At 44.0% G+C, this 14899-nt stretch overlaps 1 protein-coding gene across 19 annotated transcripts in view; it reads right to left on the reverse strand.

The window, feature by feature from the left end:
• The window catches only part of ncam1a (neural cell adhesion molecule 1a), a 315716-nt gene that overhangs the window by 46560 nt on the left and 254257 nt on the right, over positions 1 to 14899 (reverse strand). For all 19 annotated transcript variants that reach the window (XM_036937580.1, XM_036937573.1, XM_036937569.1 and 16 more), the window contains 4 exons: positions 11884 to 12068; positions 6447 to 6543; positions 5337 to 5504; positions 204 to 329 (listed from right to left, as the gene is read on the reverse strand). In XM_036937580.1, coding sequence (XP_036793475.1) covers positions 204 to 329; positions 5337 to 5504; positions 6447 to 6543; positions 11884 to 12068 — 576 coding nt within the window. The remainder of the gene's footprint in view (positions 1 to 203; positions 330 to 5336; positions 5505 to 6446; positions 6544 to 11883; positions 12069 to 14899) is intronic.

The raw sequence follows: 14899 nt of genomic DNA on the forward strand, positions 1-14899 counted from the left end.
CTGGTCTATCAGAGAGATCGGAAGGGGGATGCATTATGCTTTTGGCGCAGGGGGCTTGGGGTGGTCGTGGCTGGATGGCTAGACTGCACTAGGTGGTGATGGGGAGGAAAAGCATTACGGTCAGGTGAGTGCTATCGCTCTGCAGGAGGGACAGGGAAAAAGGGAGGGAGCAGGAGGGAACAGGGAAGGAGGGAGGCACTTACGGACTGGCTCAGTCTTGAAGTTCTGGGGAGGGCTGCTCTCGCCCTCGCCCTTGCCGTTGATGGCGGACATCTTGACCTCATAGAAGGTCTCGGGCTTCAGGCCAACGATGGTGATCATGCTCAGGCCTGTCGGAGGAAAAAGGGTTTTAGAAAGCTCTATTAAAGCTACTCATCACGGACCCAGTCACCCAGCTGGCTGATGAAACCCATGTCTTGGATGGGTCTAGGAAGAGTAATGCGATGGTAGGGCCTGTGCTTAAAAGAGCAGAGGACAGGACAGAGTGCTGGCTGTTATTTTGATCTCCTCTCTTTCCAGGAGCAAGGCAGTGTGGTGGAGAAGACTGTGAGCGGAGAGGGGGTGTGATGGCATGACTGTTTCTTGTGTATGAGCGAGCGTGGAGGCTCGTCCTCGTTTGTTTGAGTGAGTGTGTGGGGAGGTGTATTGCTTGACCCTGTGTGTGTGGGGGCGAGGGTGTGCGAGAAAGTCATATGTTGAGGTTGGTTATGTTTGTTTCTGTGTGTGTATGTGTGTATTTTCTAGTCCATGAGTAGATTTTTTTCCACAAAAAGCAGGACATTCTCCAAACACCCGACAGGGCCGACATCCCCGTTTTTTGCAATAGGAAGCAAAGCAGGTACAGAGGTCAAAGAGCCGATGCCTCGTGAGGACCCGGAGAAGGCGAGTGGGAAAGCTGCAGTTACCGTCAATACTACTCGCCAACGTGCAATCATTGGACAATAAATTAGACAAGGTACGATCACGAATATCCTACCAACGGGACATCAAAAACTGTAATATCCTATGTTTCATTGAATCGTGGCTGAATGACGACATGGATATTCACTTAGCGGGACATACGCTGACCCGGCACGATAGAACAACACAAGACGAGGGGTGGCCGTCTGTGCATATTTGTAAACAACAGCTGGTGCACGAAATCTAAGGAAGTCTCTAGATTTTGCTCACCTGAAGTAGAGTATATTGTAATAAATTTCAGGCCACACTACTCGCCTAGAGAGTTTTCAGCTATACTTTCGTGGCTTTACCACCACAGCCAGATGCTGGCACTAAGACCGCACTCAGCCAGCTACATAAGGAAATAAGAAAACAGGAAACCACTCACCCAGAGGCGGCGCTCCTAGTGGCCGGAGACTTTAATGCAGGGAAACTTAAATCAGTTCTACCAAATTTCTATCAACATGTTAAATGTGCAACGAGAGGGGGAAAAAAATATAGATTGCCTGTACTCCACACACAGAGACGTGTACAAAGCTCTACCTCGCCCTCCATTTGGTAAATCCGACCACAACTCTATCCTCCTGATTTCTGCTTACAAGTAAAAATGAAAGCAGGAAGCACCCGTGACTAGGTCAATAAAGAAAAGTGGTCAGATGAAGCAGATGCTAAACTACAGGACTGTTTAGCTATCACAGATTGGAACATGTTCCGGGATTCTTCCAATGGCATTGAGGAGTACACTGGCTTTATCAATAAGTGCATCGAGGACGTCGTCCCCACAGTGACTGTACCTACATACCCCAACCAGAAGCCATAGATTAAAGGCAACATTCACACTGAGCTAAAGGGTAGAGCTGCCACTTTCAAGTTGCGGGAATCTAACCCGGAAGCTTACAAGAAATCCTGCTATGCCCTGCGACGAACCATCAAACAGGCAAAGCATCAAAACAGGGCTAAGATTGAATCATACTACACCGGCTCCGACGCTCGTCTTATGTGGTAGTGCTTGCAAACTATTACAGACTACAAAGGGAAGCACAGCTGCAAGCTGCCCAGTGACACAAGCTTACCAGACGAGCTAAATCACTTCTATACTCGCTTCGAGGCAAGCAACACTGAGGCATGCATGAGAGCATCAGCTGTTCCAGACGACTGTGTGATCACGCTCTCCGTAGCCGGCGTGAGTAAGACCTTAAAAACAGGTCAACATACACACCACCCGATGTCACAGGAAGGCCACTGCCTGTTCACCCCGCTATCATCCAGAAGGCGAGGTCAGTACAGGTGCATCAAAGCTGGGACCGAGAGACTGAAAAACAGCTTCTATCTCAAAGCCATCAGACTGTTAAACAGCCACCACTAACATTGAGTGGCTGCTGCCAACACACTGACTCAACTCCAGCCACTTTAATAATGGGAATTGATGGGAATTGATGTAAAATATATCACTAGCCACTTTAAACAATGCTACTTAATATAATGTTTACATACCCTACATTATTTATCTCATATGTATACGTATATACTGTACTCTATATCATCTACTGCATCTTTATGTAATACATGTATCACTAGCCACTTTAAACTATGCCACTTTGTTTACATACTCATCTCATATGTATATACTGTACTCAATACCATCTACTGCAGCTTGCCTATGCCGCTCTGTACCATCACTCATTCATATATCTTTATGTACATATTCTTTATCCCTTTACACTTGTGTGTATAAGGTAGTAGTTTTGGAATTGTTAGCTAGATTACTCGTTGGTTATTACTGCATTGTCGGAACTAGAAGCACAAGCATTTCGCTACACTCGCATTAACATCTGCTAACCATGTGTATGTGACAAATACAATTTGATTTGATATGAAGGCTGCGTGGCCAGACGGATTACCAGGACGTGTGCTCCAGGCATGTGCTGACCAATTGGTAGGTGTCTTCACTGACATTTTCATCATGTCCCTGATTGAGTCTGTAATACCAACATGTTTCAAACAGACCACCATAGTCTCTGTGCCCAAGAACACAAAGGCAACCTGCCTAAATGACTACAGACCCGTAGCACTCAAGTCTGTAGCCATGAAGTGCTTTGAAAGGCTGGTAATGGCTCACACCAACACCATTATCCCAGAAACCCTAGACCCACTCCATTTTGCATACCACCCAAACAGATCCACAGATGATGTTATCTCTGTTGCACTACAAACTGCCCTTTCCCACCTCGACAAAAGGAGCACTTATGTGAGAATGCTATTCATTGACTACAGCTCAGCGTTCAACACCATAGTGCCCTCAAATCTCATCACTAAGCTAAGGATCCTGGGACTAAACACCTCCCTCTGCAACTGGATCCTGGACTTTCTGATGGGCAGCCACCAGGTGGTGAGGGTATGTAGCAACACATCTGCCACGCTGATCCTCAACACTGGAGCTCCCCAGGGGTGCGTGCTCAGTCCCCTCCTGTACTCCCTGGCCAGGCACGACTCCAACACCATCATTAAGTTTGCAGACGACACAACAGTGGTGGGCCTGATCACCGACAACGACGAGACAGCCATTAGGGAGGAGGTCAGAGACCTGGACAGGTGGTGCCAGAATATCAACCTATCCCTCAACGTAACCAAGACAAAGGAGATAATTGTGGACTACAGGAAAGGAGGACCGAGCACGCCCCCATTCTCATCAACAGGGCAGTAGTGAAGCAAGTTGAGCGCTTCAAGTTCCTTGATGTCCACATCAACAACAAACTTGAATTTTTCAAACACACCAAGACAGTCGTGAAGAGGGCACGACAAAGCCTATTCCCCCTCAGGAAACTAAACCGATTTGGCATGGGTCCTGAGATCCTCAAAAGGTTCTACAGTTGCAACATCGAGATCATCCTGACTGGTTGCATCACTGCCTGGTACGGCAATTGCTCGGCCTCTGACCGCAAGGCACTACAGAGGGTAGCGCGTATGGCCCAGTACATCACTGGGGCTAAGCTGCCGGCCATCCAGGACCTCTACACCAGGCTGTGTCAGAGGAAAGCCCTAAAAATTGTCAAAGACCTCAGCCACCCCAGTCATAGACTCTTCTCTCTACTACCGCATGGCAAGCGGTACCGGAGTGCCAAGTCTAGGACAAAAAAGCTTCTCAACAGTTTTTATCCCCAAGCCATAAGACTCCTGAACAGGTAATCAAATGGCTACCCGGACTATTTGCGTTGTGCACCCCCCAACCCCAACAACCCCTATTTTACACTGCTGCTACTCTCTGTTTATCATGTATGCACACTCACTTTAACTATACATTCATGTACATACTACCTCAATTGGGCCGACCAACCAGTGCTCCCACACATTGGCTAACCGGGCTATTAGCATTGTGTCCCGCCACCCACCAACCCGTCTTTTACGCTACTGCTACTCCCTGTTTATCATATACAGTATGCATAGTCACTTTAACCATATCTACATGCTACCTCAAACAGCCTGACTAACCGGTGTATGTATGTAGCCTCGCTACTGTATATAGCCTGTCTTTTTACTGTTGTTTTATTTCTTTACTTACCTATTGTTCTCCTAATACCTTTTTTGCACTATTGGTTAGCCTGTAAGTAAGCATTTCACTGTAAGGTCTACTTGTTGTATTCGGCGCACGTGACAAATAAACTTTTATTTTATTTGATATATGTGTGTCTGCAGAATTGCAGTAACTTGTGTGTGAACCAAGTTGTTTTAAGTTTGTGTGCTTCTGTGCTAGAAGGGATTCCTGTGTGTGTGTGTGTGTGTGTGTGTGTGTGTGTGTGTGTGTGTGTGTGTGTGTGTGTGTGTGTGTGTGTGTCAGCCAGCTCTTTCGTGTGTGCGTGTGTCAGGCTGGGCTCAAGGCTGACAGAACAGCTTGTCAACAATCTGCTGACATATCCCATGTGAGCATGGATAAGACAGACAGACCAACAGATAGACACAGTGCCACATATACTCGACAGGAAGGAGGGCCTGTCAGCCCCTGACAGATTTGTTATTTAGTGCATCTTTGTGTTTGTCGTCATTTCGGCTGAATCACTGTGCTGACAATTAAATTCTAATATCAACCCCAACATCTCACATAGGTTTTGATATTTTATTTACATGTTATTTATCCCATTGAGATGGATTTGTCCCTTCCAAGAAAACACTGGCTAAGACTCAATATGAAAGGTATTAATTATGCTCTGACACTAGGTTATGTTTCAACAAACGGGCCTTATTCACAACTGAAGGCTGACGTTCACATTTCAACCATCTGGCATAAACTAGTCTACTTGGAGTCCTACTGGCAATGTCATTTTGTGGTGGGCTGCTCAGTGTGTCTGTCTGTGTGTTTGTCTGTATGTGTGTGTGTGTGTGTGTGTGTGTGTACAACTCACCCTCCTCTGCATCGTACTCCCTGCCGGTCCAGTCTTCACCCTGCATGCGCCACTCTGCCCGGTACTTGAGGATGGCAACGCCGCCGCTGGCATCGGGCTCCTCAAACTCCACAACGGCAGTGCTGGAGAAGGGCTCCACTCGCTCGATGGCGGGTGCCGACGGCACATCTACACAACACCACAGAGACATACCGGTTAAATCCTGGCCCTCGAGACCCACGGGATGTGCAGCCAATCAGACTCAAGGATTCAACGAGAAATGTGCCCGGATTCACCCAGTCAAAAGGCCATATATGAAGGGATCAGCCAATCACGGTTTTAAGGTTTTATGATACTACAGGCTACATGTGAAATGATGTCCCAACTGCAAGGGAATTATCCAAATGACATCTTCCAAATTATATTGGCAAGAACATGTTGGGGTGATATTCTGAGACACACATGGTTTACTGACACTGGACACAGGGAAACAATTGTAACAGCCAAATCTGCCATATCTTTTCACAACTAGCTTTAAAAAAATGTAAGAATGGTTCTTCCATTGGTGCACTCACAAGCACAGTGCCACTTCACTAACAAATGTGTTAAAGTGGCAGTCACCACTGTGTTGCAGATGAATAAAATAACGCTTGTCCAACTACCCTTGACGTCTGTACTGCTTTATAGTCCACCAAAATAGCAGCCTTAAATGTGTACTTAACGCCAAAATGTCTTTGTAAACGCCCTGGAAATTACACCCATTATGTTTTTAAATCACAATTGCATTTCACCTTAACAACTGCAAAGTAACTGATCTTGAAGCTAAAAGCCCTATGTTGACCTCCAGATGTGATGTATGAAACTGACACAGAAATACTTGTGGTTTCGGAAGTAAAATCGAGACCAAACTTCTGAACTGTTCCAGAAATAATTGGTTGAAGCTGCGTAAGGTGTGCTAACGACACTGTGTGGCTGTACTATATGCACCTTCCATTTAACTAAAATACAAACTTTCTATTGCCATATTTGTTCAGCTATACAGTATCAAATGTTTTAATAATGAATACATATGAATCATCTGAATAAGGGAAATCAGTGTACAGTATCACAGAGTAAGCCCTGTTGACTGACCTGCTGGGATCAGGAGGAACTCCTTGGACTCTGCTCCGATCATGTTGGTAGCTGTGCAGTTGTAGCTTCCAAAGTCATTCTGGGAATCTGGGGTGACCTGGAAGAAGATTTATTTTTTTCCTTCAATGATCTGATTTACCCCAGATGGTCTTGTTGATTACTGAGGATCTCATCGCCGTGGTGCTAGCAGCGCTCTTTGTTCCTCACCGCTGGCGTACGTCTTGCTCGAAAATGATCGAGTAACAGGGGCAGTGGGCCCCTCTGGTGGCACCATTAACCAGGCATCTTAAGGTAAATGTGCCAGCGGGTCATACAGGCCTCTTTGCCACAGAGAGCGTTCTAGGTTCAGGGGACACTGGGCATGAAACCCACTTTTGAATGGGCACACTCACTGCCTGAGATTCCGCACAGAAGGTTATGCATGCTGACTGTGTCCACCCAGGTCCTGGGAACAGACTCAATGCTTGCGTACCAAATGGCACCCTATTCTCATTATAAAGCTCTACTTAGAATCTTGGGCTCTGGTCAAGAGTAGTGAACTATATAGGGGATAGGGTGCAATTTGGGACGCAACCATTGACTGTGGTTTCCCAACAAGTTTCACGTGTGCTTTTATAAATGTCGAGATTTAGGACCCGGGTCTCCCACGGCAGACGCCACTGTCAAAGATTTTTATAACTTAACCAAGATCGACCACAGCCTGTCGTTTCCAATGGGGACACATGAGTCACAGTGGGCAGAACAAGCAAGGTGGTGGGCAGAACAAAGCACGAGTTAGTGAGATCCTATTGGCCCGTTTTAGCATGCATCTGCCCGTTAGAGAACACCTACTCCGTGAAGTGTGCAATAACTCAATTCGCCTTTGCACTCCTAAACAACGCAATTTAGTCCAATCTGTTCATAGCAGATTTTAGTTTTGGGAATAAAAAAAACCTGTATTGAGAGCCTCTAGAGTGGCGCAGCGGTCTAAGGCAGTGCATCACATGCAATGCTAGGGGCATTACTACAGACCTGAGTTAATTTCCGAGCTGTGCAAACAAACGGCCGTGGCCAGGAATCAGTTGAATGGTGTTTCCTCCGACACATTGGTGTGGCTGGTTTATGAGTTAAGCTGGCAGGTGTTATGAGCGCGGTTAGGCGGGTCATGTTTCGAAGGACGCATGACTCCACCTTCGCAGCGATGCTCTCTCTACAAAGCTTGTATTGAGATCAAATGTTTCATCGATGAGAACTTGCAGAATGTCAGTCAAAATCCATCTTCTACCACTGCCGGGCATCCTCTCACTATGATATTTGGTAGTAAGTGGATGCCTCACATTTATACTTCCAGTGAAATATCTGTCTCATTCTTCAACGTGCCAATGTCTTGACCACCCGCCCAAGAGGGCCAACACTAATGTTTAAGTTGCAGGCAGGGCTACCTCATCACATGACCATGAGCAACCATGACTGACGCATGTCCGCTAAACTTTCACAAGCTTTTTCACATTTTAATGTCAACTAGGGCTGTCAAACGATTCAAATGTAATCTAGTTTATCGCAGGATTTGCTGTGACTAATCACACATTTATAATTTGCTCAAACTGAGCTGTAATTTCTATTTAAATTAATACAAAAAGCACTACAAGAATATTGCCGTTTTGATTTTGTCCAAAGTAACAATTAGCAAAATCTGGTAAATTGACAAGCACACTTTCTTTAACCTCAAAGTCAACTTGTTTTGTCATCGCATTGTTGTTTCTACTTGTATAGATTATGTATGTTGGATGTTTTCAGTGTATTTTGAACGCATTCAGACAATGCGCAAAAAAATAATGTGTGCACTAACTTGAGTTAATTGGATTAAAAATTAAAAATTATAAATAGGGAAACAGATAGCCTTCGCTTTTCTGTTCTTTTTACTGAGCTTCTTCCAACAGTTACTGACCAATGTATGAAGAGAGGTGTGCGCTTGCAGCAGTAACACATCCGAATGGATGGCTCAGAAATACAAAATAATCATTTTTAACACACTTGAATTATTATACTCAGGTAGGTTAAGTTACCTTAACAGAATTACATTACAAATAGCAATTGCATTGCTACAGCAATATGTTAACACTACCTCTTCACATGTGAGGAGAATAACACTATTTCACCAAAACATGTGAACCTGCAATTCCACATGTGAAAGTGAGATTTTCACATGAGTTTTCACATGTGAATGTTCTTTACATGTGAAACTGCAAATTACACATATGAAACTGCTAATTAGATTTACACATGTGAATTTGAGATTTTCACATGAGTTTCTCACACATGAAACTGCATATCTGATTTTCACAAGTTCTTAACATGTGAAACAGCAATTCACATGTGTGGTGAACTCTAAATTAAAAATACTTGACATTTAAATACAACATGTGAAAATTAGATTTTGACATTCGTTTTTTTTGAAAGGATAACAATGTGTTTCTGGAGCTCTCAAGTGAGATGTAAAAAAAAAAAGTGAACTTTCATGTGCCTTAACAATAAACTTGTAGGTGATCTGTAAATAAAACATTTTTCAAAATTAAGAGCCTAGTTTTTTTTCTCACAGAGAAACTAAGGATCCTTCCTGGCTAGCCTTGAATGGCTAAGATAATGGAGGGCTGGTCATGCTGAGAGATGGGTTCTGATTGTTTTACTATGCCACAGGCTACTGTCTATAACAGGCAGGTGTCACGACTTCAGCCGAAGTTGGTGCCTCTCCTTGTTCGGGCGGCGTTCGGCGGTCGTCATCACCGGCTTTCTAGCTGCCACCGGTCTACGTTTCTTTTTCTTTTTCTATTTGTTTTGTCTTGATTGTACACACCTGGTTCCCATTACGTTATAATTATTTACCCTATTTAACCCTCTGGTTCCCAATATGTTTTGTGCATGATTTTTCCTTGTTGAGTGTTAGTAGACTTCTGTGTTATGGTGTGTTTTCCCTGTGTGGAATTGTATGGTTGTTTCTTTTCGAGTAAAGTACGTTATTTTACTCAGTTCTGTGTCCTGCGCCTGACTCCGTCCTCACCGCTGCACACTGACACTTGACAGCAGGGGTCTCCAACAGGTAGATCGCAAGCTACCAGTAGTTCGCAGCCCACATATGAGTGGCTCGCCAAGCAATTCTGAAAGTACATGCATTTTCTACATGTGTCCCATTGCAAACGTTCTTAAACAAGCTCCTGGCTACTATCCAAACAAAGCCACATTGGCATTACCCCACACCTGGTTAGCCACTATTGCCTTAAAAAGCCAAACGTAACAAATCTGCCAATTAATATCCAGCAGGTCTGTCAGTTTTGTGTGCGCATTTGTCTATCACTCAGTATGTAGCCAGTTAGGAATGCTAGTAATGATAAACATCTTGTGGGTAGACAGAAAGACTTTCTGTAAAAACCTTCTCAATTAAATGTTAACTGCAAAGTGGGCTTACATAACAGAAAGATATCATGATTATTTGTATCAATTGGGTGGTCATCATTTTGCAAATTCTGCCATCACACGTGCTGCAGCAGTAGGCTGAAACGTCCCTAGACTGACCCATTCCTCTCTTTCGAAATGTGTAATTAAATGGGATTTTTTTTGTTTAGACCTCAAAATTGGTCTTCTGATGTGATTTAAGCATTGACATGGACCCATTTTTTGTTGTTTCTCTATGAATAATTGTAATATTGAGAGTCAAAAACTAAATAATTTAAGCCAGGAAAAATTAAACAGAAAACAAAATTCTGGAAAATACAAAATATCATTTGATAGGGCCCCTTAGTTGTTTATTAACCATTATTTTACCAGGTATATTGACAGAAAACACATCACTTGTACACCTAGGACCCAGAGAAGAGATGAATGTGCCTATTTGAAAGCTATAAAATATGTTTTAAAGAGAAATGTATTCAAGTAGCTCTCATGCTAGAAAATGTTGGAGACCCCTGGTCTATAACATAATTGGGAGGTATCCCTGATCAGCAGTCTACCGCAGATTTTTTGAAAAGATAATAGCAATGTCACTAAACAACTGTCATTGAACCAGACAATGCAGAGTTTTCTGATGACAGTGATGGGGAAGAAAGGAAGATCAACAGTGTTGGCCAACATTAAACCTAACTAGCTAGCTAATGTTAGTTGCTTGGTATCTAATGCCAGCTAACGTTATAAATCGTATCTCATTTTGTCAGAAATCCATTTGTATTGCTAAACTGTATGGGTTGGGATTATGGTTCATGAACTTGTTTAGCTAGCTAGCTTGCTACATGTTTAAACAAAAGAGTCCACTTAGCCAGATGATTATGTAGCCAGGTGTGCCTGGGGATGCTAAGGCCATCTATCCCTTGTTCCATTTTCCACCCAACTGCAGTGTATGATATACCCGTTTGAGGCTCGGAGTCTGTGCTTTTGTAAAGTGTACAGAAAAGCCAATATTGGAAATGGTACATAAGTCTCAACTGCGAAATGTGGTCACATACGTGCTGCAGGCGTTACCCAGTTTGAGCTTGCCTTAGGTGAATTGTGTTTTAACATCTGGTAATTGTATAAACCAACAGGTAGTTGTCAATCTCAGGAGGAAAGGGAAAGGGGGGTACCTAGTCAGTTGTCCAGCTGATTATATTCAACTGAAATGTGTCTTCCTCTCTGAATCAGAGAGGTGGGGGGCTGCCTTAATTGACATCCACGTATTCGGGGCCCGGGGAACAGTGGGTTAACTGCCTTGCTCAGGGGCAGAATGACAGATTTTTACCTTGTCAGCTCGGGGATTCGATCCAGCAACCTTCCGGTTACAACGCTCTAACTGCAACTACAGTCCTTGAGAAAGGCACTTATTTATGATATTTAAAAAAAAAATGGAACCTATATTAACTTTAGAAAGGCACTTAAACCAAAATGGTTCAGGAAAAAAACACATACCAGTATAAATCCAGTTGTATTATTGTATTTCACGTTACATAAAAGCGTCTCTAAAGTACCTCAGAAAGAATTATGCCATCAACAATTATTCTCTCTCCAGGGACCTTGACACAAAATAGCCACGGTGTATTATGGTGATATAACATCCGTGTGCTATCATTTCACTGACAGTTAATTGCGAGATAACATTACTGTCATACTTAATTGGTCAGCCTAAGCACGTCTCAACTTGAGCAGTCAATTACTCCCTGGTATCATTAGGAAGTTTCAGTATGTTAAATGGGTACTCTACTTTGGTTGGATTACAGCTAAAATGAAGCTTTCAGCAAACTTGTTACTGAATCACTGCATGCAGAAATGTCAGGGTTCTGCAAGGGAGTCTCGTTTGTTTTAGCCATGCATGCTATGCAGGAACCAGACAATGTTTGGCATTACATTGTATGGAGTGCATTCTTAAAAATGTGATATCATTCATCACATACTCTACACACAGTTTTGGGGCCCTCATATCCCTATTGTACCATACCTCGAGGTAGCTGACAGCTGGTGTGTTGTAGATCTTGACGTTGGTGGTGTTAGTGCTAGACAGCTGCTGGCCATCTCTGAACCACACCACTGAGGCTCCCGGATGAGCCAGCACCTCACAGCTGATGTTGGCTGCGTTCCCTTCCCAGGTGTAGACCGTCACCGAGCCCTGGATCTTGGGAGCATCTGCAACAACATGGGGAGGGGCATGTTATGTCTGCACTAGATATCTGTACATAGCTAAAACACTATAATGAATACTATAATACACTGCTCAAAAAAATAAAGGGAACACTAAAATAACACATCCTAGATCTGAATGAATGAAATATTCTTATTAAATACTTTTTTCTTTACATAGTTGAATGTGATGACAACAAAATCACACAAAAATGATCATTGGAAATCAAATTTATCAACCCATGGAGGTCTGGATTTGGAGTCACACTCAAAATTAAAGTGGAAAACCACACTACAGCCTGATCCAACTTTGATGTAATGTCCTTAAAACAAGTGAAAATGAGGCTCAGTAGTGTGTGTGGCCTCCACATGCCTGTATGACCTCCCTACAATGCCTAGGCATGCTCCTGATGAGGTGGCGGATGGTCTCCAGAGGGATCTCCTCCCAGACCTGGACTAAAGCATCCGCCAACTCCTGGACAGTCTGTGGTGCAACGTGGCGTTGGTGGATGGAGCGAGACATGATGTCCCAGATGTGCTCAATTGGATTCAGGTCTGGGGAACGGGCGGGCCAGTCCATAGCATCAATGCCTTCCTCTTACAGGAACTGCTGACACACTCCAGCCACATGAGGTCTAGCATTGTCTTGCATTAGGAGGAACCCAGGGGCAACCGCACCAGCATATGGTCTCACAAGGGGTCTGAGGATCTCATCTCGGTACCTAATGGCAGTCAGGCTACCTCTGGCGAGCACATGGAGGGCTGTGTGGCCCCCCAAAGAAATGCCACCCCACACCATGACTGATCCACCGCCAAACCGGTCCTGCTGGAGGATGTTGCAGGCAGCAGAACGTTCTCCACGGCGTCTCCAGACTGTCACGTCTGTCACATGTGCTCAGTGTGAACCTGCTTTCACCTGTGAAGAGCACAGAGCGCCAGTGGCGAATTTGCAAATCTTGGTGTTCTCTGACCGTTTGAGCAGACACATGCACATTTGTAGCCTGCTGGAGGTCATTTTGCAGGGCTCTGGCAGTGCTCCTCCTGCTCCCCCTTGCACAAAGGCGGAGGTAGCGGTCCTGCTGCTGGGTTGTTGCCCTCCTACGGCCTCCTCCACATCTCCTGATGTACTGGCCTGTCTCCTGGTAGTGCCTTCATGCTCTGGACACTACGCTGACAGACACAGCAAACCTTCTTGCCACAGCTCGCATTGATGTGCCATCCTGGATGAGCTGCACTACCTGAGCCACTTGTGTGGGTTGTAGACTCCGTCTCATGCTACCACTAGAGTGAAAGCACCGCCAGCATTCAAAAGTGACCAAAACATCAGCCAGGAAGCATAGGAACTGAGAAGTGGTCTGTGGTCACCACCTGCAGAACCACTCCTTTATTGGGGGTGTCTTGCTAATTGCCTATAATTTCCACCTGTTGTCTATTCCATTTGCACAACAGCATGTGACATTTATTGTCAATCAGTGTTGCTTCCTAAGTGGACAGTTTGATTTCACAGAAGTGTGATTGACTTGGAGTTACATTGTGTTGTTTAAGTGTTCCCTTTATTTTTTTGAGCAGTGTAGTATATTATTCAGGGTGTGGTTTCTAGTGTTATTTTCTGGATACGTCTCCCACAATACCTAGGTTTAACCACTATAAAAAAAAAGTTTAACAACAATTCTGTTTGTCTTTCTATGAGGACATAAAGTGGTATATATCATATGGTGAGCATAGTAACGTTGTGCTACACTATGAAATAAAATCATAAAGGCTGCTGTGGTAAGTTGCATTCAGGGGTAAAAGTGATGAGCCAGCAACTGTGTAAAAATAACACTAGATAAGACAGAGGCTGAATCTTCATTCCAGTCACCACTACACTATCAATTTGTTTTATTATGCAATTTGTGCTTTATGGACACGAATGTGAATAATAAATAAGCTGCCGTGTAAGAAGGACTTATATTTTATTCTTATTTGTTGTTTTATGGTTATGGTTCTTTGTTTGGCCTTTCATGTCACATGGCAAGCATAAATCAACCAGTTGTCAGTAAAACTCTCTGTACAACAGTGTGTGGACTGCACTCACTTTCACATATTGCTACTCTACACACTTGCTGTAACCAATTCAGTATTGTTGACTTAGCGCCACAGACTCTCCCTTCACTACCTCAACTGCTATTAAAGCTACCACAATTTATTGATCTACCACACACCCCCCAAAACGGTTTTAGTTGATCATGTTTAATATTGTAAGAAAATAACCCTGGGCTTCCCTGGGCCCATATAAGCTGTGTAAAATATTGTTCTTCTCTCTCATATGTCCTTGATACTGACGCCTCCCCTGATGCTGTTAGCTTTGGTTCCGACGTCTGACACTGGGCACTTGATAGCATTGCGGTCACCAGCTTTTGGGATTGATGGACATCGCCGAGTTGGCAGATTCTCCATCCCTGCTCCACCGATAAGACCTTGCTCCCTCTCTGAAATCTCAACCCACTGTCTGACTCTGCAATGAACCCCGCTGTTCAATTACAGCTAAATGGGTTTCTCAAAATAAACCCTGCGCTTATCGAGAGGAGAGCTAAAACAATCATTGTTTTCATAAGATATTTTTACCAACCGAAAGGGCAAGACAGATTTTTTTAATATCAGCACATGAGTAGCACAAACACACGGCGCATACTACAGATAATATGAAGTGAGTGTCTCAATTGAGAGTTGAGTACTGTACGTGTCGATACCGGCATCATCCTATGTGTAGATGCTGTCCTGATTCTGCAATCTGGTTGGGTTTAATCTAGGAGGGAAAGTGCTTTGCGAGAGACAAAGCACCTTTTCTTATCGCT

This window comes from Oncorhynchus mykiss, chromosome 12 (genome assembly GCF_013265735.2).
Source record: "Oncorhynchus mykiss isolate Arlee chromosome 12, USDA_OmykA_1.1, whole genome shotgun sequence".
Taxonomy (NCBI): domain Eukaryota; kingdom Metazoa; phylum Chordata; class Actinopteri; order Salmoniformes; family Salmonidae; genus Oncorhynchus; species Oncorhynchus mykiss.